The following is a 23853-nucleotide window of genomic DNA, read 5'->3' as shown; positions in this document are numbered from 1 at the left end:
GGGGCGGGCCAGAGGGGGGGGCGGGCCAGAGGGGGGGGCGGGCCAGAGGGGGGGGCGGGCCAGAGGGGGGGGCGGGCCAGAGGGGGGGGTGGGCCAGAGGGGGGGTGGGCCAGAGGGGGGGCGAGGAAGAGAGTGCGCGAGGAAGGGAGAGAGAGAGAGATAGGAAAGTAACGAAATGGAAGTAATCCCTCAGGAGCTAACAGTGACTTTAGACTAGTTCTGGGAAAATTAAGGTACCAGTGTAAAGTGTAACTGCAAATTCAAATTTTCAGCTATGTCAAATCAAAAAATTGAACGTTCTGATCTGTAGTTTAAAACATAAGTTGTCTATAAAAGCATTGTTTCATCAATGTTGCTTTTGATTTGTTTGTTACAATAAAAGTGAATCTTGTTACAGCATCCTTTCTGCTATTCCTTGGTAGTTCAAAATTTTTTTCAGTTATTGGTCTCTCTCGCGGTTCATAATATCTCAGATGATCAACATCTCTTGCTGCCAATTTCCTTTATTATACCAGTGCCAACATTCAGAAGTACTTCACAGTGCTTTTGGATGTCCTGAAAGTTGTTATAGAAATGGAAGCCTTTCTCTTCTGTACTTTACCTATTTATGTACAAAATCTCTTTTTGGCAGTAAATCCTACTTATCTCCAGTATCTCCTTGTAAATCTACATTGTGCCTCTTCATTGGTTCCAATATCAATGCAATTATGAGACGTCTCAAAAATGTACATCAGTACTCCAACTGACTTATTCAAAATCTCGTATAAATTCATACTTCATTGTATTTATTGCTCCTTTATATTAAACCCAAACTCTCCTTGGCCCCCTTCAGTTGTAACCCAAGTTCATGAATGTATCAAAATGCACTTTCTGTACCACAAAACACAATTTCCTCAAAGTGGGAGTTACTGATATTAACAGGAAAACATGCAACATTAGAATGTTACAATTATCATAAGAACATTTCCAACATTATATTTTCCATCATTTGAGGAAACAGCTGAGGATCCCAAATATCTCTCTTGCCTCAAGATATGAGGCAATGTGTCATTAACTTTAGAGTGAAAAACTGAAGAGACCTGACTCACCTTCATTTTGTTCTTCTCAATCAGATACTGGACCATTGACTTGATCAACATTTCAAAGAAAAACCACGAATGCTGGAAGTTAAAACAAAAAAGTAAAATAAATACTCAGCAAAGTGTTCTCTCCAATTGGAGATCTGATTTCACACATCATTTCCTCCCTCTCTCAACCCATCCTAGTCCCACGTCATGTGGTTGATCCTTGGCATCTTGGGGGACCTGAGGTTGGGCAATAAATGAGGTCCTGCCAGTGTTACCGTGCATTCTGAGAATGAATACAAAGGGTACAGAGATCCTTCATATTGCTTGAAAAGATCATTAACTGGGCAATCTTTGCAACTAAAGCACACAAGGAAAGGAGTTTTGAAACATTGCAATACTGTAGTTGTTACAAGTGATCAAGAAATGCAGCAAGAAAATGGCAGTTGACATGGTTTCCAAAAGATAAGCAAGAATAGAAAAAAAGTGTTAAGAATATTTCAGAATGTACTCTCAGAGTGATGCCATTGCATTAATATTTCAGAATCACTGATGTTTTCCATCCAAGTGGTTATTTTTCATCTCGACTATATTCTAAATTAGCTGTGTTACTATTTGCTTCAAAACAATGAAAAAAATCATTTAGGTTGCGTCCTTCCTGTTCGACATTCCAGAAAAAAATTACAATGCGACAGAAACGTTGTCAAATTCATCAGCAAGGCCAACCAAGTCAGGTTTCACTGTTTCCCGACAACGCAAGTATTACGGATTGCCAGAATGTCCCACAGAGTCACAATTGATTGTAACCATATCAATCTTGGGCTAAGTAGTAGTTTCATGCCTCTGAGTGAGAAGGTCATGGGTTTAACTCTGACTCCACAGAGCACTAAATCCACTCTCAGGGCTCTCACTGCAAGAGTGCTACACCACGGATGCTATCATTTGATGAAGTACAAACTTAGCTTCTGTTTTCCCATGTAGATAGATGTAAAATATCGCACTCCCACAGGTGGCACAGTGGTTAGCACTGCTGCCTCACAGTGCCAGGGACCCGGGTTCGATTCCCGGCTTGGGTCACTGTCTGTGTGGAGTTTACACATTCTCCCCGTGTCTACGTGGGTTTCCTCCGGGTGCTCCAGTTTCCTCCAACAGTCCAAAGTTGTGTGGGTTAGGTGGATTGGCCATGCTAAATTGCCCCTTAGGTGTCAGGGGACAACCTCGGGTAAATGCAGGAGGTTATGGGGATAGGACCTAGGTGGGAATGTGGTCAGTGCAGACCCGATGGACCAAATGGCCTCCTTTTGCACTGTAGGATTCTATGATTCTATGTGAAGAACCGCAGGTGAATTCTGGTAGCTTATCTCCCTGCTTTATGTGGGATCTTGCTGTGCACTGCTTGGTTGCCAGATTAAACAGTGCCTGTACTTCAAAAGTACTTCAATGACTGTGATGTGCTTCGTGATCTCCTGAGGTTGGGACAGGTGCTATATAAATGCAATCTCATATTATTGGGAGGAAACAGGATAGCAAATGGGAATCTTTACTCTGCTTGAATTGGACCATAGAATGTACTCAACTGTACCATCATGACGTACACGACAGACATTTGTGAAAGGAGGATGGAAGAAACATTGCCTGTGAGCCAATAGAGGGTGCAGGAGAGACTGGCACTACTACCTAAACCAAACAGGCCATTCAGCCCCTTTGTTAGGGACCAGATCAGAAACTCCATGGTATATTATGAAGTTAGACTAGAGGATAAGGTGTTTCATTCCAGGTGTGATTCTACTTACCTACTAGGAAGCTTTTATTAAAACAAATTTTATCTAACAATATAGTTTAACATAACAAGACTTAGTGTAACTTGTACTAATTCAAATATTTAAACATGACAAAACACAATTCTTAACTGCTCATCTATCTCTATTAGTTCCAATTTAAACAATAGTCCTCTTAGCCTGAAACTCCTCTTCAGAATCAGTTGGCAAAAACATGCAGGCTTACGTAGGTTGCCAGCCCTCAAGTCTTTTAACGCCTCTGGAGAGCGGCACCTATTTTCTAGTAGGTCATATACTTCAGTCTCCAGAGAGAGAATGAGAAGAGCTGCTGCTCCTTGTAAAATCCAAATACTGAATTGAATACAGGAGTTAGGACGTCTTGCTGAAGTTGTACAAGACATTGGTAAGGCCACACTTGGAATACGGTGTACAGTTCTGGTCACCCTATTATAGAAAGGGTATTATTAAACTAGAAAGAGTGCAGAAAAGATTTACTAGGATGCTACCGGTTCTTGATGGTCTGAATTATAAGGAGAGGCTGAATAGACTGGGACTTTTTTCTCTCGAGCGTAGAAGGCTGAGGGGTGACCTGATAGAGGCCTATAAAATAATGAGGGGCATAGATCAGCCAGATAGTCAATATCTTTTCCCAAAGGTAGGAGAATCTAAAACTAGAGGGCATAGATGTAAGGTGAGAGGGGAGAGATCAAAAGGGTCCAGAGGGTGGCAAGTGTCTGGAACAAGCTGCCAGAGGTAGTAGTAGAGGCGGGTACAATTTTGTCTTTTAAAAAGCATTTAGACAGTTACATGGGTAAAATGGGTATAGAGGGATATGGGCCAAATGAGGGCAATTGGGACTAGCTTAGGGATTTTAAAAAAAAAGGCGGCATGGACAAGTTGGGCCGAAGGGCCTATTCCCATGCTGTAAAACTCTGACTCTAAATAGAAACTGCCTGCTTTTTTCCCTCTGTGAGCCTAGCTCCTCCCTTTAGCACATGATGCACTCATGTTAATCAACCTAGTTAAACTCTACTCTGAAACCCCAGGGGACAACCCAAAAAAACTACATTAATTCAGGTTAAATCAAACACCCCAATAACTAAGAGCAATTATTCTTCTGCATTCTCAGCAGGTGGGCTGCCTGGAGCAGACAAATTGGCACAGTAATCAGAGCTAAAGTTTAAAATATTCGCTTCACAAAAAATATGATGTAAATCCAGTTCTTAAAGGCACAGTATTGTCACACTTTAAAGGGGTAACATGACAAAGGCCCCTTCTCAACCACTGCTCAGCAATGAATAAATTACACCATATGATAATTGTTAATTTTGGACATTATTTATTTCTTTGTTTAAAGGAAGGCAATAAAATGGCTGAAAGGCTGTATCTGCAGTTCTGACAAAGACAGCACTAACCTTCAGCAGTTTGTTGATGGTGAGAAAATCTGCAGATTGTTTCAGGATTACAATAATAGACTTTGCGAGCTCTTCATGTGTTGTCTTGTTTTCTGCAGTCGTGTATTGGCCCATCCTGAAAACATACTGAAGTGCAGAATAAGTCAGTGGAAAGATTCAGTTAGCCCTCTGAGACCCTCGAACCTGCCGTGGAATAACTTAGTCAACAGTGCAAAGTCATCAACCCAAGATATTGGGCAGAATTTGATCCAGCTAATCATGGAAGGAAACATCATGGCTGGGCTCAACCAGATGCGGCACGTCAGTCTAGTGGTTGGTGGAAACATTAATGGACTAGCAATTAGATGGCCTGGGCTGATGCTCTAGGGACATGGGTTCAAATCCCACCACAGCAGCTAATGGAATTTAAATTCAACTAATAATTATGGAATTAAAAGCTAGTCAAAGATAGGGGAGTCTAAAACTAGAGGGCATAGGTTTAAGGTGAGAGATACAAAAGTGTCCAGAGGGGCAATATTTTCACACAGAGGGTGGTGAGTGTCTGGAATAAGCTGCCAGAGGTAGAAGTGGAGGTGGGTACAATTTTGTCTTTTAAAAAGCATTTAGATAGTTACATGGGTAAGATGGGTATAGAGAAATATGGGCCAAATGCAGGCAATTGGGATTAGCTTTGGGGTTTTAAAAAAAAGGGCGGCATGGACAAGTTGGGCAGAGGGCCTGTTTCCATGCTGTAAACCTCTATGACTCATGGTGACCATGAAACCCTTGTCCATTGTCAATTGTCATAAATACCCATCCAGTTCCATCTGGTTAAGGAAGGAAATCTAGTGTCCTAACTTGGTCTGGCCTAGTGTGACTCCAGGCCTACAGCAATGTGGTTCATAGAGTCATAGAGGTTTACAGCATGGCCCAACTTGTCCAAGCCACCCTTTTTTTTTTAAACCCCTAAGCTAGTCCCAATTGTCTGCATTTGGCCCATATCCCTGTATACCCATCTTACCCATGTAACTGTCTAAATGCTTTTTAAAAGACAAAATTGTACCCGCCTCTACTACTACATCTGGCAGCTTGTTCCAGACACTCACCACCCTCTGCGTGAAAAAATTGCCCCTCTGGACCCTTTTGTATCTCTCCCCTCTCACCTAAACCTATGCCCTCTAGTTTTAGACTCCCCTACCTTTAGGAAAAGATATTGACTATCTAGCTGATTTATGCCCGTCATTATTTTGTAGACCTCTATAAGATCACCCCTCAGCCTTCTACGCTCGAGAGAAGAAAGTCCCAGTCTATCCAGCCTCTCCTTATAACTCAAACCATCAAGTCCCGGTAACATCCTAGTAAATCTCTTCTGCACTTTTTCTACTTTAAGAATATCCTGGTCCCCTGGTTGTGTCTTTAATGCTCTCTAAAATAGCCCAGCAAACCACTTGATGTATCAAACCAGTACAAAGACAAAAAGGTATGAAACTAGATGGACCACCCACTGTCAACCTAAGCATCGGAAATGACACCGGCAAATCCAGCCCTGTTGACCCCGAAAAGACCTCTTTCGAACCTCTGGGAGCTTGTTCCAGAATTGGGAGAGCTGTCTCACAGGTTAGTTAAGCAACAGCCTCACATAGTCATATTCACAGAAACCGATTTTACAGATAATGTCCCAGATGCCACCATCATCTTCCCTGGGTATGTCCACTAGCAGGATAGACCCATCAGAGGTGGAGGCACTGTGGTATAGCGTCAAGAGGGAGTTGCCAACATGCAACTCTATACCCGGTTGTGCCTCATAGCATCATGTCAATTATAGAATCATTGAATTATAGAATACCTACAATGCAGAAGGGGGCCATTTGGCCCATCGAGCTTGCACCAACAACAATCCCACCCAGGCCTAATCCTCGTAACCCCACGTATTTACCCCCTGCTAATCCTCTGACACTAAGGGTCAATTTAGCATGGCCAATCCACCTAACCTGCACATCTTTGGAGTGTGGAAGGAAACTGGAGCACCTGGAGGAAACCCACGCAGGCACAGGGAGAACAAGGAAATTTCGCACAGTCAACCGGAGCCGGAATTGAATCCAGGTCCCTGGCGCTGTGGGGCAGCAGTGCTAACCACTGTGCAAACATGCCACCCCAAATATAGGAAAGGAAACCACTTGATGACTGCCAACTACCAGCGCAGATGAGTTATTACAGGAGGGAGGATATTAGATTCCTGGATCACTGGGACTGTTTCTGGGGAAGGTGGGGACTGTACAAGTAGGATGATCTTCATCTGAACCAGAGCAGGACTAACATCCTTACAGGACATTTTACTAGTGCTGTTGGGAGGAGTTTAAACTAATTTGGAAGGAGGAAGGGACACAGACTGTTAGCAGAATACATAATACATTAAACATAATACATTAAAAGAATCAAGTCAGAGGGAGTACAGCTATATTAAGTTTCAAGGGAGTATGGCCAGCCTGGATGGCCTCTATTTTAATACCAGGAATATTGCAGGTAAAACGGATGAGTTAAGGGTGATGATTGATATGTGGAAGTGTGATATAGTAGCCATCACAAACACATGGCTGAGGGAGGAACAGGACTGGCAACTCAATATTCCAGGATATAGAATCTTCAGTCAAAACAGGGGAGGGGGTAAAAGAAAAGGAAGCATTACATTATTAGTTAAGGAGTTAGTTACTGCAGTGAGAAAAGATGAAATCTTGGAGGAGCATCAAATGAAGCTCTGTGGTAGAGCTTAAGAATAAGAAAGGTGCAACCACATTGCTAGGTATTTATTATAAAGCCCCAGATAGTCAGCAGGAAATTGCAGAATATGTGCACAATTCACGGAGATGTGTAAAATCAATAAAAATATTAGGTGATTTCAACTTTCCCAACATTAATTGGAATAGACATAATGTTAAGGGCTTGGATGGAGTGGATTTTTCGAAATGTGAAAAGGAGAACCTTTTAAGCCAGTATGTAGAGGGTCCAACAAAGGAAACAGCGGTGCTGGACCAAATTCTGGGGCATGAAACTGGACAGGTAGTTGAGTTGGTGGTGAGGGAGCATTTTAGTGATAGTGATCACAACATGGTACAATTTAAGTTTGTTATGGATGAAGAAATAGACAAGTTGCAAAAAAATGTTTTGGATAAGGAGAGAGCAGATTTTGGGTGGAGCCAGAGGACATCGGTAGAGTGTTGAACGAATACTTCACACCTGCCTTTACCCAATAGAATGAGGATGAAGGTATTGAACTCAGTGAGAGAGATTGCAAGGTTCTTGAGCAAATTGGCATAGGGAGTGACAAGGTATTTGAGGGGTTGGCAGGCTTAAAAGTGGACAAATCTCTAGGTCCGAATGAAATTGTCCCAGGCTGTTGTGGGGGCAAGGAAGGAATTTGTAGGGGCTCTGCCCCAAATTTCTAATTCCTCTCTGGCCATAGGGTTGTCACAGTAAGAAGTCTCACAACACCAGGTTAAAGTCCAACAGGTTTATTTGGTAGTCCAACGCCGGCATCTCCACATCATAGGGGTGGTGCCAGAGGACTGAAGAACAGCTAATGTGGTTCCACTATTTAAGAAAGGTTGTAGAGACAAGCCAGGGAACTACTGACCAGTGAGTTTCACATCAATGGTAGGGAAGCTCTTGGAGAAAATTCTGAAGGAGAGAATCTATCTCCACTCAGAGTGGCAAGGCTTGATCAGGGATAGTCAGCATAGCTTCAGCAGAGGGAGGTTATGCATAACAAATTTGACTGATTTGTTTTGAGGAGGTGAGCAGCTGTGTGGTTGAGAGTAGTGCAGTTGATGACGTTTATATGGATTTTAGCAAAGCCTTTGACAAGGTCCCACAGAGGATACTTATAAAGAAGGTAAATGCACATGAGAAAGAGGGTAATTTGATACAATGGATTCAAATTTGGCTTCATTGTAGGAGCTTGAGAATGATGACAGAAGGCTCTTTCAGGACTGGAAGCCAGGGTCCAGTTGTGTTCTGCATGGGTCTGTGCTGGGTCCCCTATTATCCATCATTTATATAACGACATAGATGACTATGTGGTGGATGGGATTAATAAGCTTGCAGGTGACACAAAGATTGGTTGGGTGATTAACAGTGAAGTTATAGGAAGATATAGATGGGATGGTCAAATGGGCAGATAAATGGCAGATGGAACTTAACCTGATAAGTCTAAGGTGATAGATACACATTGGAAAGAATAATTTGACAAGGAAGTACTCAATGTACTCAACACTGAGATGTTCTGAGGGACAAAGGGATCTTGGCATGTTTGTCCACAGATCTCTGCAAGTGGAAGGGCATGTTAGTAGGGTGGTGATAAAGGCATATGGGACACTTGCCTTTATCAATCAAGGCACAGATTACAAAAGCGGAGAAGTCCTGTTGGCGTTGTCTAGAACTTTGGTAAGGCCACAGCTGGTCCCAATGCTATCAGGAGGATGTGATTGTACTGGAGGGGGTGCAGAGGAGATTCACCAGGATTCTGCCTGGGATGGAACATTTAAGTTATGAAGAAAGACGTGGGTTGTTTTCGTTGGAGCAGAGAAGACTGAAGCGCGACCTGATTAAAGTGTACAAGGTAATGAGGGTCATGGGCAGGGTGGATAGGGTACAGCTGTTCCCCTTACAAGTTCAAGATGAGAGGCAGGAGGTTTAGTGGGGATATGAGGAAAAACCTTTTTAACCCAGACGGTGGTGCCATTCTGGAATGTGCTGCCTGGGAGGGTGGTGGAAGCAGGTTGCCTCACATCCTTTAAAAAGTACCTGGATGAGCACTTGGCATGTCATAACATTCAAAGCTATGGTCCAAGTGCTGGTAAATGGGATTAGGTGGGTAGGTTAGGTGGTTCTCATGTATTGGTGCAGACTTGATGAGCTGAAGGACCTCTTCTGCACTGCATGATTCTGTGATTGTGATACTGCCAACCCCATCCCACGGCTGATGAATCATTAGTTCTCTATCTTGAACATCAATTGGAGGAAACACTGAGGGTGACAACAATATACTCTGTGTGGGGCACTTCAAAGTCCATTTTGAACAAGAACAAAGAACAATAGAGCACAGGAACAGGCCCTTTGGCCCTCCAAGCCCGCACCGCTCCCTGGTCCAAACTAGACCATTCTTTTGTATCCCTCCATTCCCACTCCATTCATGTGGCTATCTAGATAAGTCTTAAACGTACCCAGTGTACCCGCCTCCACCACCTTGCCCGGCAGCACATTCCAGGCCCCCACCACCCTCTGTGTAAAATACGTCCTTCTGATATCCATGTTAAACCTCCCCCCCCTCACCTTGAACCTATGACCGCTCGTGAACGTCACCACCGACCTGGGAAAAAGCTTCCCACCGTTCACCCTATCTATGCCTTTCATAATTTTATACACCTCTGTTAGGTCACCCCTCATCCTCTGTCTTTCCAGTGAGAACAACCCTAGTTTACCTAATCTCTCCTCATAACTAAGCCCTTCCATACCAGGCAGCATCCTGGTAAACCTCCTTTGCACTCTCTCCAAAGCCTTCACGTCCTTCTGGCAGTGTGGCAACCAGAACTGGACACAGTATCCCAAATGCGGCCGAACCAACGTTCTATACATCTGCAACATCAGACCCCAACTGAAGAGTGGCTCAGTAGCAACAAGACTGACTGAGATGCTCGTGTCCTGAAAGGTATATCTGCCAGACTGGGCCTACTACAGGTGGTGAGGAAAACAACAAATGGTCAATAGCAATGCATCAACCAGAGTCCACTTGCCAATCAATCAGCACCCTCATGCAATAGAAATTGATGTTCCCTTTGAAATTTGGTATTCTTGCATCTGTCTTGATGAGTGCATGATCAAAAACTTCAACAGAATATCTCCTTCTCCCTATGTACCCTATGAATGGTGTGCTTTGTCTGTATAGCGCACAAGAAACAATACTTTTCACTGTATCCCAATACATGTGACGATAATAAATCAAATCAAAATAAATTCTAGTGTCCACAATTACAGCAATGCCAATCTCTGAAAAACTTGATGCCTCCTTAAGAAATAAAATACCTTGATATACGATCGAGGATAATGGTCCAGACCCTCTTCATGACATCTGGACACAATATGTATTATTACCCTGAAAGAGAAACATGGAAAACAGTGTTCACGGATTGCACAGGTTAAAACATGAGCCCTGTAAACAAATCAGCAGGAGCTGGCCCTCTGCCAGTGGAGGCTCATTACTCAAAACAGACACAAAACTTAATATTTCACTTTTTACCAGTACTTCACACACACAGGCACACCTCATACACAGGCAGATAGTAGCATAACACACACTCAGAAATACACAAAACCACAGAACAACACACACACACACACAGATGACAACACACACTTGTACAAAGCAATACACACACTGCTAAAGTCACTGAAATCTTCACTTCACAAGTAACCTTTCCTTTCTGATTGGATGGGGTAATGGAGAATTGAAATAGAAAGGGAGGGAGAGGGACTGATAGGGCAATGGACAGAAAGGATGCATGGAAATGATTTACCTGGTAGAATTTACTGCAACATCACTCTGGCTGGTTTTGGTGAGGATTGTGAGAAGCTGGTTTAGGATTGTTGGAAGGAAATTGACCATCACACAGGTGTCCATGGCATGCAAGCACTGCAAGAAAATGTTAACTCAAGTTACTCTCATTTAAAGATGAGCACTCTGCTTTCCGATCTAGGACTCATCTGAAAATGTACTAGTTTGCATAATAAACACAACACTTCACACAGTAATGGAACTGCACAGAACCCCCTCGAGTTGTATGACTCACAATGAATGTATACAGCAAATATTACACGTATCACAATTGTATGGAAGCACCTCAGAGTGCAACTTGATCAACGTCGACAACTGAAATACCTTTGCACTGTTTGTAATGACCATTTTGAAATGTCTGTAACATTTCTTTGACTGAACTGAAGCACCTCAGAGAGTAAAGTTGTATAGAAGGACCTCAGACTGTATTGAAGCACCTCAGAGAGTAAAATGGTGTATGTAAAGATCATGAATATTATTGCATTTTGTGTGATGGCCATTTTGAAATGTTTATAACATTCTTTCAGATATTTTATGAATAAAGAGTATTTTTGCAAAAAAAAAGACCCTGGCTGAGAAGCCAAGTGTTGCTACTCTAGCAGGACTGATTGGTTGCTTTAGTTCACAATTAGTTTAAGTTCATTGTGAAACTCAAGTTTCAAAATGCACAAGCTTAATTTTGCCGATTTGAAAAAAATATAAAAATTGCCTTCAGTAAATATCTGCAAAATCAAACACACCCAAAATCCTGTAAACATCGACACAGCCCTGAGAATTTCCTGTAATTACTGACACACTTCCCTGGACTCCTCATAAATACTAACACACTCCCAGAGACCTCCTGTAAACAGTGATATATCCGCAGGTATGCCATAGAAATAATGACACTTTCCTCAGGATATTCTGTTAGACAGTGACACATTCCATGGAACTGCCATCAACTGTGACATATTAATGACTACCTACGATTCAGATCTTCATATTATTAACAGAATAAAAAGGCATAGGAGAGGATGCAATCAGACATCCATGCACATGACTATCAGGAGAAAATGAACAGGCAGGGTGTCCTCTCTCTCGCAAAAAGATTGAGGGGCGATCTAGTAGTGACCTTTAAAATAATGAACGGTTTTGATGGAGTGGGTACAGAGAGAATGTTTCCTCTTGCGGGGAAGAGCAAAACTGGAGACCATCAATATAAGATAGTCACCGAGAAATCAAGTCGCGAATTGAGAAGAAATCTTTTACCCAAGGAGTGGCAACACTGTGGAACACACTAACCACAGGTAGTGGTTGAAGTGAATTGTATAGATGCATTTCAGGGGAGGTTAGGTAAGCACAGGAGGGAGAAGGGAATAGAGTGTCATGATGATAAATTCAAATGAGGAAAGATGGAAGGAGGTCCAAGTGGAATCCAAGCGGGAAATAATTTCAGCCACCAACAAAACAAAAAGGTACAGCAGATGCAATCAGACAGTGATGGTTAAAAGGAAATGTTACCAATGTGGAGGTAACCACACTCTTGAATCATGTTGGTTAAGGAGGCTGAGAGTTCTTATCACAAAACAGGACACTGGATAAAGTAGTGCAGAGATCAATCAAGATGGCTAAGCAATCGATCAACCAAAGATGTTACTGCTGCAATGTGAGAAACATGGTAGCAAATGTGATAATAGCCAGATAAATCTGTTTTATTAATGTTGGTGAAGGATAAATATTGGCCTAGGACACTGGCGAGGTTCTCTCTACTTCTTTGACATAAAACTGCAGGGATCTTTTAAATCTTGAGAGGCCTGATGGATCCTCGGTTTAATGTCTTATCAGAAAGATGGCTCCTCTGGCAGTGCAGCACTCCTTCAGCAGCAGTCCGAGAATGTCAGTGCAAATTTTGTGCTCAAGTCTCTGCAGTGGGACTTGAATCCATGACCGGAGGAAAAGATTCAGGAAGATTTATACTTGGTCTCCACTGTGCCAACTTGTTCTGAACTGTGCAAGCTATTGCCAAAACCCAGTGTTTCTCCTTACACAATCCCTCTAAGCTCAATCTTGTTATTTATAACTCGGGTTAAGACAGCTCTATGCAATTAGACAGAATCTAAGCGGCAGTTTCTTTATAGTCTGATAGTGTACATTAGAGGGCAGCAGAACAGAAGCTGAAACTTAGAGCTCGCCCATTCAGGAGTAATGTCAGGCAGCACCTCTTCACACGCAGTGCTTTGTTGAAAGCAGTTTTATAGCAGGACAGCTACTATAACCTACTTGCATAGTCTTTTAGTTTTCAGTTTTATTTGAATTAGATATGAGACATAGTGACTTACATGAGCAAGCATGAGCTGAATTTTGTTGCTGCATCTGTACGAACTTTCTCTTCACAAATTTCCACTCCAAATTTGGGCAGAATCTCTGGTGTGCAATGTTCTCAGGCAGATTTTATTTTAAGCTCACATTCACTCACTGAAAACCCCAATGATCCATTGGAAAACAGGGATCAGAGGGAGTTTGGGAGTTTGAAAGAATTTCTGTGGACAAATTCCATAAGGTTTTTCGAATGTGGTCCCCCGAGACGGTGGATGATCTATAAGAGGGTTACAACTCTTCCAGGTTGTTCTGGAATTCAAGATTAATCTCCCAGACACTTGCAAATTAACCTGAGAGATTAATGTGTCTAATAACATCGTGCGGCAGGTGGGGATTTGGAAGTCTCCTGCCTGTTGAGGTGGGAAGGTCACAAGGTGAAAGTGTCAGGATACAACTTGCTGCCCTATTTTTGCTGACACCATCATCTCCAAGGCCTACCTCCAGGTGGCTGCAGTGTTGCCTGAATCAGGCGTAGGCCTTCTCAATGCACAAATTAGAGATCTAAGATGTACAGAGGACCTGCGTGCTATCTTCACTTAATTGCTTCAACCAACCCACTGAGACTGGGATTTTTCACTCCTTTCACATTGGGTCGGCTTACCAAACGGGATGTGCAAAGTCATGTTGTACGTCAGCGTAAAAGCTTGCTGAAACCGTCCCCTCTGCCCCTTCAGTGGCAGGCCACCTTTACCACCGTTGAATGTCAGGAACCTCTTTGGAACACATTCGTATCTCATTATCGGGACCAGATGTCGGAATCACACCCCCATGTCAAATAATCCATCCACGGCAATGTGGTGTCAGGACAGCGCGAACCACGCCTGACTTCATAAAGTGTGCACCTGGTGATTAGACCTCCAAGGGGAGCTTGGGTGTGAATGCAGCACTCGTGAAGTGGCTCCGCGCATTCAGGAGGGGGAGGGGTATTGGAGTTTGACTCAGGGGTCACCAGGCTTGACTCTGAGGGAGGCTGGGGCAAGGCTCGAGGGAGTCTGGGGGCATTGACTGCAGGGTTCCGGGGTGTTGGGGTGGGGGGGTGGGGGGTGTTGGCTGCAGGGTTCCAGGGCAGGTAGTCAGGTGAGATTAGTGTGGGGGTGTGGTGGTGGGTGACTGTCAAGTGTGAACAGCTCCATTCGTGAAAATGCTTTCTGTTGCTGACCCATGAGTTTCTCAGAAGGGCGTCGCAGAGGGAAGATAAGTGGCTGAACTGTTGCCTGAATGGATAAGCTACAATACTCCTTTAGAAAGTTAGCAATGGCACACTGCCCGAGGAAAGTGCTCCTAATCCTTGTCAATATGAACCTCAGCACACAACCAAGTGCCCCCTAGAGACCAGGTTGAACACAAGGTGTTCGAGTGAAGCTCTGGACAGTGACCAAAGCTGTGGTCACACGGTCATGTGGTATGCAGCAAGGTTAGTGTGGGGTTCCCAAAGCAGAAGTGAAGTCAAGACTGGGTGTCAATGTGATGATTGGAATGTGAGTCAGTGGGCTTTGAGAAGTTGCTTCAGATGATGAATGAGCAAAGAGAGGTCCATAGAAGACGAATGCTAACCATCAAGCCTCTGAGGACAATGTACAGAACATGGAGCCTGATTTCACTTAGATAAAAGCAAAATGCTGCGGATGCTAGAATCTGAAACAAAAACAGAAAATGCTGGAAAGTCTCAGTAGATCTGACAGCATCTGTGGAGAGAGAATAGAGCCAATGCTTCAAGACTGGATACCCCTTGTCAGAGCTCAAAGGATCATCCAGAATCAAAACGTTAGCTCTATTCTCTCTCCACAGATGAGATTTTCCAGCATTTTCTGGTTTTGTTGCTGCCGATTTCACTGTCATTCTTCTCACTCATAGGCAGGAGAGAAGATGATTTTGACAGAGTCACCTAGCTTGCCAAAGGCAGGAGCAGAACCGTGATGAGGAAAGGGTGGCAGGACCTGTTCCGCATGCAGAGGATGAACTCCCCGGAACTGTCGCTCCAAGGCACCTCGCTAGACCCAGGGTCTACAGACGGCATCTAACATACCGACAGATATCCGAGAACCAGTGTCGCCAAAGACTACATAAGTTCAAGAAAATGATTGGTCACATCTGCCACCTTCTGCAGGATTTGGCACCATAGGGATTTGGAAGGAAAAATGAAAGAGATCATTCATCTTCTTGTAGCACTGAATGGCTATCCTCTCCTGCAAGGTGTTAGCACTCATCACTGATGCTACCACTTCCTGTGCTGGATTGGTGATCTTGCTGACAGGTCTTTGCCCAGAGCACAGGTATAGCACATCGCGGGGAGCCTCCACTGCATCCAGTAGCTGTTCCAGTGAGATGCCAGTGAATTTCAAGGCAATATGCTTCTTCACTTTCACAGCTGTGGCTTCCCATCAGCAAGTGTGCTGGCTGTTTGCAGGGACAACTATTAAATGTGGTGCACTGATCACCAAAGCATGAGGTGATTGCAGGGTGGGTGAATCAGAGGCTACCCATCAGCAAACGGGTGTGGAACTCATGCCCGCAATCTGTTTCTTCAAAGTACCGCACTTAGAAAAAGTGCCCATTGCTGATAGCACGCTCAACACCACTTCTCTTGCCTGACGTTGATCTTTGCCAACATCAGAGAAAATCTCACCTTAAGTATTTTAAGCACGACTTAAGCCCACCTATTTTCTGATCTCCCACATCCATATATCCAGCAGGAAATAAAGAATGCAAATAAGGCAACAGAAACAGAGTGGAGGAAGGCAAGAGCGAGAATCATAGCCAGGGACAAGGATTTTCAATTCACCAGACAGAGGGCGATGGCATCATTGAAATAACAAATCATTAAAATGTCTAATTACTTTGGACCATTGACTGGATGTAGTGGTCACAACAAAATCAAAGCGTGCATTGAGGAAGCAGCAGACACATCTGCTGACTGTGCTGAGGTTCACCCTGAAGCAGCCATTGACCAATGTTAGCTTCTGTAGAATAAAACAGGGAGAGGGCAGTGCTGAGTGACACTAATCATTCTGTCTGGGTGAGCGAGCCAGGCAGATAGAACTCTCAAATATGGTCGACAGAATACTCAAAATGCCCACTCTCTAAGTTCAGATGAAAGGGCAAACAATCAATCCTATTAAACACCATATATGAATTTTAACCAGTCGTCTTTGTCATCTAATGCTGAATTTCATATTCACTTCTTTTCAGAACCACCAAAACCACACAGTTGGTCCATTCATGTGAGTCAGCTGGAAATGTTTATTTCTGCTGTGTGTTGCATGTTGGGTGGTGGTTGTGTGAATTTATATGAGTGAGCGTACTGGGGTCTTCAACTGCTGGGATGTGCACTTTTATTGTGTGTGTCTGTAACAATGCTTGCCTGAGTGCGTGCATGTGTAACGTTTGCCTGAGTGTGCGTGTGTGTAACAATGCTTGCCTGGGTGTGTAGCAATGCTTGCCTGGGTGTGTAGCAATGCTTGCCTGGGTGTGTAGCAATGCTTGCCTGGGTGTGTGTGTGTGTAACAATGCATGCCTGTGTGCGCACATGTGTAACAATGCTTGCCTGACTGTATGCGTGTGTGTGCAGCAGTGCTTGCCTGAGTGTGCGCATGTGTAAGAATACTTGCCTGAGTGTGTGCATGTGCAACAATACTTTCCTGTGTACATGAGTAACAATGCTTGTCTGAGTGTATACGTGTGTAACAATGTTTGCCTCTGTGTGCATGTGTAACAATTATTGCCTGAGTGTGCTTGTGTGTAACAATGCTTGCCTGTGTGTGCGTAGCAATGCTTGCGTGTGTGTCGCAATGCTTGCCTGTGTGTGTATGTAACAATGCTTGCCTGAAAGTGCGCATGTGTAACAATGCTTGCATTTGTGCGCACGTGTGTCACAGTGCTTGCCTGTGCGCGTATGTCGCAATACTTGCCTGTGTGCGTGTGCAGCAATGCTTGCCTGAGTATTTGCATGTGTAACAATGCCTGCCTGTGGGTGCGTGGCAATGCTTGTCTGAGTGTGTGCGTGTTTAACAATGCTTACCTATGTGCGCATGTCTAACAATGCTTGCCTCAGTGTGTGCGTGTAACAATGCTTGCCTCAGTGTGTGCGTGTAACAATGCTTGCCTCAGTGTGTGCGTGTAACAATGCTTGCCTGACTGTATTTGTGTTAGCAATGCTTGCCTGAGTCTATGCGTGCGTTTGTAACAATACTTTCCTGTGTGCTTGTGTGTAACAGTGCTTGCCTTTGTGCGCATGTGTGTAACAATGCTTGCCTGAGTGTATGTGCATGTGTAACAATGTCTGCCTGTGTGCACGTGTGTTACAGTGCTTGCCCTTGTGCACGTGTGTAACAATACTTCCCTGAGTGTATGTGTGTTTAACAATGCTTGCCTGAGTGTGTTCATTTGTAACAATGCTTGCCGGTGTTGTGTCTGTAACAATGCTTGCCTGTATGTGCGTGTGTAACAATGCTTGCCTGTGTGTGCATGTATAACAATGTTTGCCTGAGTGTGCGCATGAGTAACAACGCTTGCCTGAGTGAGTGCACGTGTAACATTGCTTGTCTGTGTGCGCATGTGTAACAGTGCTTGCCTTTGTGCGCGCGTGCCACAGTGCTTGCCTGCGCGCGTGTGTGTGCAGCAATGCTTGCCTGAGTATTTGTGTATGTAACAATGCTTGCCTGTGTGTGTGTAACAATGCTTGCCTGTGTGTGTGTGTGCGTGTGTGTGTAAAACAATGCATGCCTGAGTGTGTGCATGTGTATCAATGGGTGCCTTAGTGTGTGTGTGTGTGTGTAACAGTGCTTACCTGTGTGTGCGCAGGTGTAGCAATGCTTGCCTGAGTGTGTGCATGAGTAACAACGTTGCCCGAGTGTGTGTGTGTGTAACAATGCTTGCCTGTGTGTGTGTGTGCGCGTGTGTGTATGTAACAGTGCTTGCCTGCGTGTATGTTATAATGCTTGCCTGAGTGTGCGCATGTGTAACAATGCTTGCCTGAGTTATGGGCGTGTGTGACAATGAACAAAGAACAAAGAACAGTACAGCACAGGAAACAGGCCCTTCAGCCCTCCAAGCCTGTGCCGCTCCTTGGTCCAACTATACCAATCGTTTGTATCCCTCCATTCCCAGGCTGCTCATGTGACTATCCAGGTGAGTCTTAAACGATGTCAGCGTGCCTGCCTCCACCACCCTACTTGGCAGCGCATTCCAGGCCCCCACCACCCTCTGTGTAAAAAACATCCCTCTAATATCTGAGTTATACTTCGCCCCTCTCACCTTGAGCCCGTGACCCCTCGTGAACGTCACTTCTGATCTGGGAAAAAGCTTCCCACCGTCCACCCTATCTATCCCCTTCATAATCTTGTACACTTCTATTAGATCTCCCCTCATTCTCCGTCTTTCCAGGGAGAACAACCCCAGTTTACCCAATCTCTCCTCATAGCTAAGACCCTCCATACCAGGCAACATCCTGGTAAACCTTCTCTGCACTCTCTCTAACGCCTCCACGTCCTTCTGGTAGTGCGGCGACCAGAACTGGACGCAGTACTTCAAATGTGGCCTAACCAGCGTTCTATACAGCTGCATCATCAGACTCCAGCTTTTATACTCTATACCCCGTCCTATAAAGGCAAGCATACCATATGCCTTCTTCACCACCTTCTTCACCTGTGTTGCCACCTTCAAGGATTTGTGGACTTGCACACCTAGGTCCCTCTGTGTTTCTATACTCCTGATGACTCTGCCATTTATTGTATAACTCCCTACATTATTTCTTCCAAAATGCATCACTTCGCATTTATCCGGATTAAACTCCATCTGCCACCTCTCCGCCCAATTTTCCAGCCTATCTATATCCTGCTGTATTGCCCGACAATGCTCTTCGCTATCCGCAAGTCCAGCCTGTATGTGCTTGTTTAACAATGCTTGCCTGAGTGTGTGCGTGAGTAACAATGTTTGTCTGCGTGTATGCATGATTAACAATGTTTGTCTGCGTGTGTGTGTGTGTTTAACAATGCTTGACTGTGTGTGCATGGGTAACATTGCTTGCTTGAGTGTGTGCATGTAACAATGCTTGCCTGTGTGTGTGTAACAGTGCTTGTCTGTGTGTGTGTGTGCGTGTGCAACAATGCATGCCTGAGTGTGTGCATGTGTATCAATGGTTGCCTGAGTGTGTGCGTGTGTAACAATGCTTGCCTGTGTGTGTGTGTATGTAATAATGCTTGCCTGTGTGTGTGTCTGTGTGCATAACAATGCTTGCCTTTGTGTGTGTGTGTGTATGCAACAATGCTTGCCTGCGTGTATGTAATAATGCTTGCCTGAGTGTGTGTGTGTGTAACAATGCTTGCCTGAGTGTGTGTGTGTGTGTGTAACAATGCTTGCCTGAGTGTGCGCATGTGTAACAATGCTTGCCTGAGTTATGGGCGTGTGCGACAATGCTTGCCTGTATGTGCATGTTTAACAATGCTTGCCTGAGAGTGTGTGCGCGTGTAACAATGATTCCCTGTGTGTATGCATGATTAACAATGATTCCCTGTGTGTGTGTGTGTGTTTAACAATGCTTGACTGTGTGCGCGTGGGGAACAATTGCTTGCCTATGTGTGTGAGTGTGTGAGAGTGTGTGTGTGTGTGTGTGTGTAACAATGCATGCCTGAGTGTGTGCATGTGTATCAATGGTTGCCTTAGTGTGTGTGTGTAACAGTGCTTGCCAGTGTGCGCGCAGGTGTAGCAAAGGTTGCCTGAGTGTATGCATGTGTAACAATGCTTTCTTGAGTGCGTGTGTAACAATGCTTGCCTGAGTGTGAGCGAGTGCGACAATGCTTGCCTGTATGTGCGTGTGTAACAATGCTTGCCTGAGAGTGTGTGTGTGTGTAACAATGCTTGCTTGAGTGCATGTGTAATAATGCTTGCCTGAGTGTGTGCGTGGGTAACATTGCTTACCGAGTGTGTGCGTGTGTAACAATGCTTGTCTGTGTGCGCGTGTGTAACAGTGCTTGCCTTTGTGCGTGCGTGTGTCACAGTGCTTGCCTGTGCACATGTCGCAATGCTTGCCAGTGTGCGTGTGTGTGTGCAGCAATGATTGCCTGACTATTTGCATGTGTAACAATGCTTGCCTGTGTGTGTGTCGCAATGCTTGCCTGTGTGTGTGTGTGTAACAATGCTTGCCTGAGTGTGTGTGTAACAATGCTTGCCTGTGTGTGTGTGTGTATGTAATAATGCTTGCCTGTGTGTGTGTCTGTGTGCATAACAATGCTTGCCTTTGTGTGTGTGTGTGTGTATGCAACAATGCTTGCCTGCGTGTATGTAATAATGCTTGCCTGAGTGTATGTGTGTGTAACAATGCTTGCCTGAGTGTGTGTGTGTGTAACAATGCTTGCCTGAGTGTGCGCATGCGTAACAATGCTTGCCTGAGTTATGGGCGTGTGCGACAATGCTTGCCTGTATGTGCATGTTTAACAATGCTTGCCTGAGAGTGTGTGCGTGTGTAACAATGATTCCCTGTGTGTATGCATGATTAACAATGATTCCCTGTGTGTGTGTGTGTGTGTTTAACAATGCTTGACTGTGTGCGCGTGGGGAACAATTGCTTGCCTGTGTGTGAGTGTGTGAGAGTGTGTGTGTGTGTGTGTAACAATGCATGCCTGAGTGTGTGCATGTGTATCAATGGTTGCCTTAGTGTGTGTGTGTAACAGTGCTTGCCAGTGTGCGCGCAGGTGTAGCAAAGCTTGCCTGAGTGTATGCATGTGTAACAATGCTTTCCTGAGTGCGTGTGTAACAATGCTTGCCTGAGTGTGAGCGAGTGCGACAATGCTTGCCTGTATGTGCGTGTGTAACAATGCTTGCCTGAGTATTTGCATCTGTCACAATGCTTGCCTGTGTGTGCGTAGCAATGCTTGCGTGTGTGTGTGTGTAACAATGCTTGCCTGAGTTTGTGCGAGTGCAACAATGCTTTCCTGAGTGTGTGTGTGTGTGTGTGTGTGTAACATTGCTTGCCTGAGTGTGTGCGTGGGTAACAATGTTTGCCTGTGTGTACCTGTGTAACATTGCCTGCCTGTGTGTGTGTAACAATGCTTGCCTGAGTTTGCATATGTGTAGCAATGCTTGCCTGAGTGCGTGTGCAACAATGCTTGCCTGTGTGTGCGTGTGCAACAATGCTTGCCTGTGTGCATGTGTGTGCAACAATGCTTGCCTGTGTGCACGTGTGTGACAATGCTTGCCTGTGTGTGTGTGCGTGCGTGTGTAACAATGCATGCCTGAGTGTGTGCATGTGTATCAATGGTTGCCTTAGTGTGTGCGTGTGTGTAACATTGCTTGCCTGTGTGTGCTTGTGTAACAATGTTTGCCTGAATGTGCGCAGGTGTAGCAATGCTTGCCTGAGTGTGTGCGTGTGTGTAACAATGCTTGCTGTGTGTGCGTGTGTAACAATGCTTGCTGTGTGTGCGTGTGTAACAATGCTTGCTGTGTGTGCGTGTGTAACAATGCTTGCCTGTGTGTGCATGTGTAACAATGCTTGCCTGTGTGCGCGTGTGTAACAATGCTTGCTGTGTGTGCGTGTGTAACAATGCTTGCCTGTGTGCGCGTGTGTAACAATGCTTGCTGTGTGTGCGTGTGTAACAATGCTTGCCCGTGTGTGCGTTGTAACAATGCTTGCCTGTGTGCGCGTTGTAACAATGCTTGCCTGTGTGTGTGTTGTAACATTGCTTGCCTGTGTGTGCCTGTGCAACAATGCTTGCCTGTGTGTGCGTGTGCAACAATGCTTGCCTGTGTGTGCGTGTGTGACAATGCTTGCCTGTGTGTGTGTGTATATGTGTGTGTGTGTGCATGTGTAACAATGCATGCCTGAGTGTGTGCATGTGTATCAATGGTTGCCTTAGTGTGTGCGTGTGTGTAACATTGCTTGCCTGTGTGTGCGTGTGTAACAATGTTTGCCTGAATGTGCGCAGGTGTAGCAATGCTTGCCTGAGTGTGTGCGTGTGTAACAATGCTTGCCTGAGTGTACCCGTGTGTAGCAATGCTTGCCTGAGTGTGTGCGTGTGTAACAATGCTAGCCTGTGTGTGCAAGTGTGTAATGCTTGCCTGAGTGTGTGCGTGTGTAGCAATGCTTGCCTGAGTGTGTGCGTGTGTAACAATGCTAGCCTGTGTGTGCCAGTGTGTAATGCTTGCCTGAGTGTGTGCATGTGTAACAATGCTTGCCTGAGTGTGTGCGTGTGTAACAATGCTAGCCTGTGTGTGCCAGTGTGTAATGCTTGCCTGAGTGTGTGCGTGTGTAGCAATGCTTGCCTGAGTGTGTGCGTGTGTAACAATGCTAGCCTGTGTGTGCAAGTGTGTAATGCTTGCCTGAGTGTGTGCGTGTGTAGCAATGCTTGCCTGAGTGTGTGCGTGTGTAACAATGCTAGCCTGTGTGTGCAAGTGTGTAATGCTTGCCTGAGTGTGTGCGTGTGTAGCAATGCTTGCCTGAGTGTGTGCGTGTGTAACAATGCTTGCCTGAGTGTGTGCGTGTGTAACAATGCTTGCCTGAGTGTGTGCATGTGTAACAATGTTTGTTTGCGTGTGTAACAATGATTCCCTTTGTGTGTGTAACAATGCATGCCTGAGTATGTGCATGTGTAATAATGCTTGCCTGTGTGGTGTGTGTATGTGTGTGTGTAACAATGCTTGCTTGAGTGTAAGCATTTGCAACAATGCTTTCCTGAGTGCATGCGTGTGTAACAATGTTTTTCTAGTGTGTGCGTGTGTAACAATGTTTTTCTAGTGTGTGCGTGTGTAACATTGCTTGCCTGAGTGCGTGTATAACAATGCTTGCCTATGTGTGTGTGTAACAATGCTTGCCTGAGTGTGTGCGTGTATAACAACGCTTGCCTTAATCTGTGTGTATGTAACCATGCTTGCCTGTGTGTGTGTAATAATGCCTGCCTGTGTGCACACATGTGTAACAATGCTTGCCTGAGTATGTGCATGTGACAATGCTTGTCTGTGTGTGCATGTGTAACAATGCTTGCCTCGGTGTGCGTCTGTAACAATGCTTGCCTGAGTGTGTGCATGTGTAACAATGTTTGTCTGCCTGTGTAACAATGATTCAATGTGTGTGTGTGTATATAACAATGCTTGACTGTGTGTGCTTGTGTAACAATGCTTGCCTGTGTGTGTGCGTGTGCATGTAGCAATGCATGCCTGAGTGTGTGCATGTGTAACAATGCTTGCCTGTGTGTGGGTAACAATGCTTGCCTGAGTGTGTTCATGTGTAGCAATGTTTGCTGAGTGTATGCATGTGTAACAATGCTTTCCTGAGGGTGTGTGTGTAACAATGTTTGCCTGAGTGTATGCATGTTCAACAATGCTTTCCTGAGTGCATGCGTGCGTAACAATGTTTTTCTGTGTGTGTGCGTGTGTAACAATGTTTGCCTGAGTGTGTGCATGTGTAACAATGCTTGCCTGTGTGCGTGTAACAATGCTTGCCTGAGTTTGCATATGTGTAGCAATGCTTGCCTGAGTGTATGCATGTGCAACAATGCTTGCCTGTGTGTGCGTGTGCAACAATGCTTGCCTGTGTGCATGTGTGTGCAACAATGCTTGCCTGTGTGCACGTGTGTGACAATGCTTGCCTGTGTGTGTGTGTGTGTGTGCGTGCGTGTGTAACAATGCATGCCTGAGTGTGTGCATGTGTATCAATGGTTGCC

The 23853-nt window shown here is 44.8% G+C and overlaps 1 protein-coding gene across 1 annotated transcript in view; it reads right to left on the bottom strand.

Annotated features, from left to right (window-relative positions):
* Positions 1 to 23853, bottom strand: part of LOC144492799 (dedicator of cytokinesis protein 11-like) — a 298872-nt gene that overhangs the window by 130167 nt on the left and 144852 nt on the right. Inside the window, 4 exon segments of the mRNA XM_078211239.1 lie at positions 1089 to 1160; positions 4258 to 4383; positions 10315 to 10384; positions 10806 to 10921. Coding sequence (XP_078067365.1) covers positions 1089 to 1160; positions 4258 to 4383; positions 10315 to 10384; positions 10806 to 10921 — 384 coding nt within the window.

The sequence above is a fragment of the Mustelus asterias genome, chromosome 4 (genome assembly GCF_964213995.1).
Source record: "Mustelus asterias chromosome 4, sMusAst1.hap1.1, whole genome shotgun sequence".
NCBI classification, from domain to species: domain Eukaryota; kingdom Metazoa; phylum Chordata; class Chondrichthyes; order Carcharhiniformes; family Triakidae; genus Mustelus; species Mustelus asterias.
Note: the sequence above shows the minus strand (reverse complement) of the source record. Positions and strands in the feature narration are given on the sequence as shown.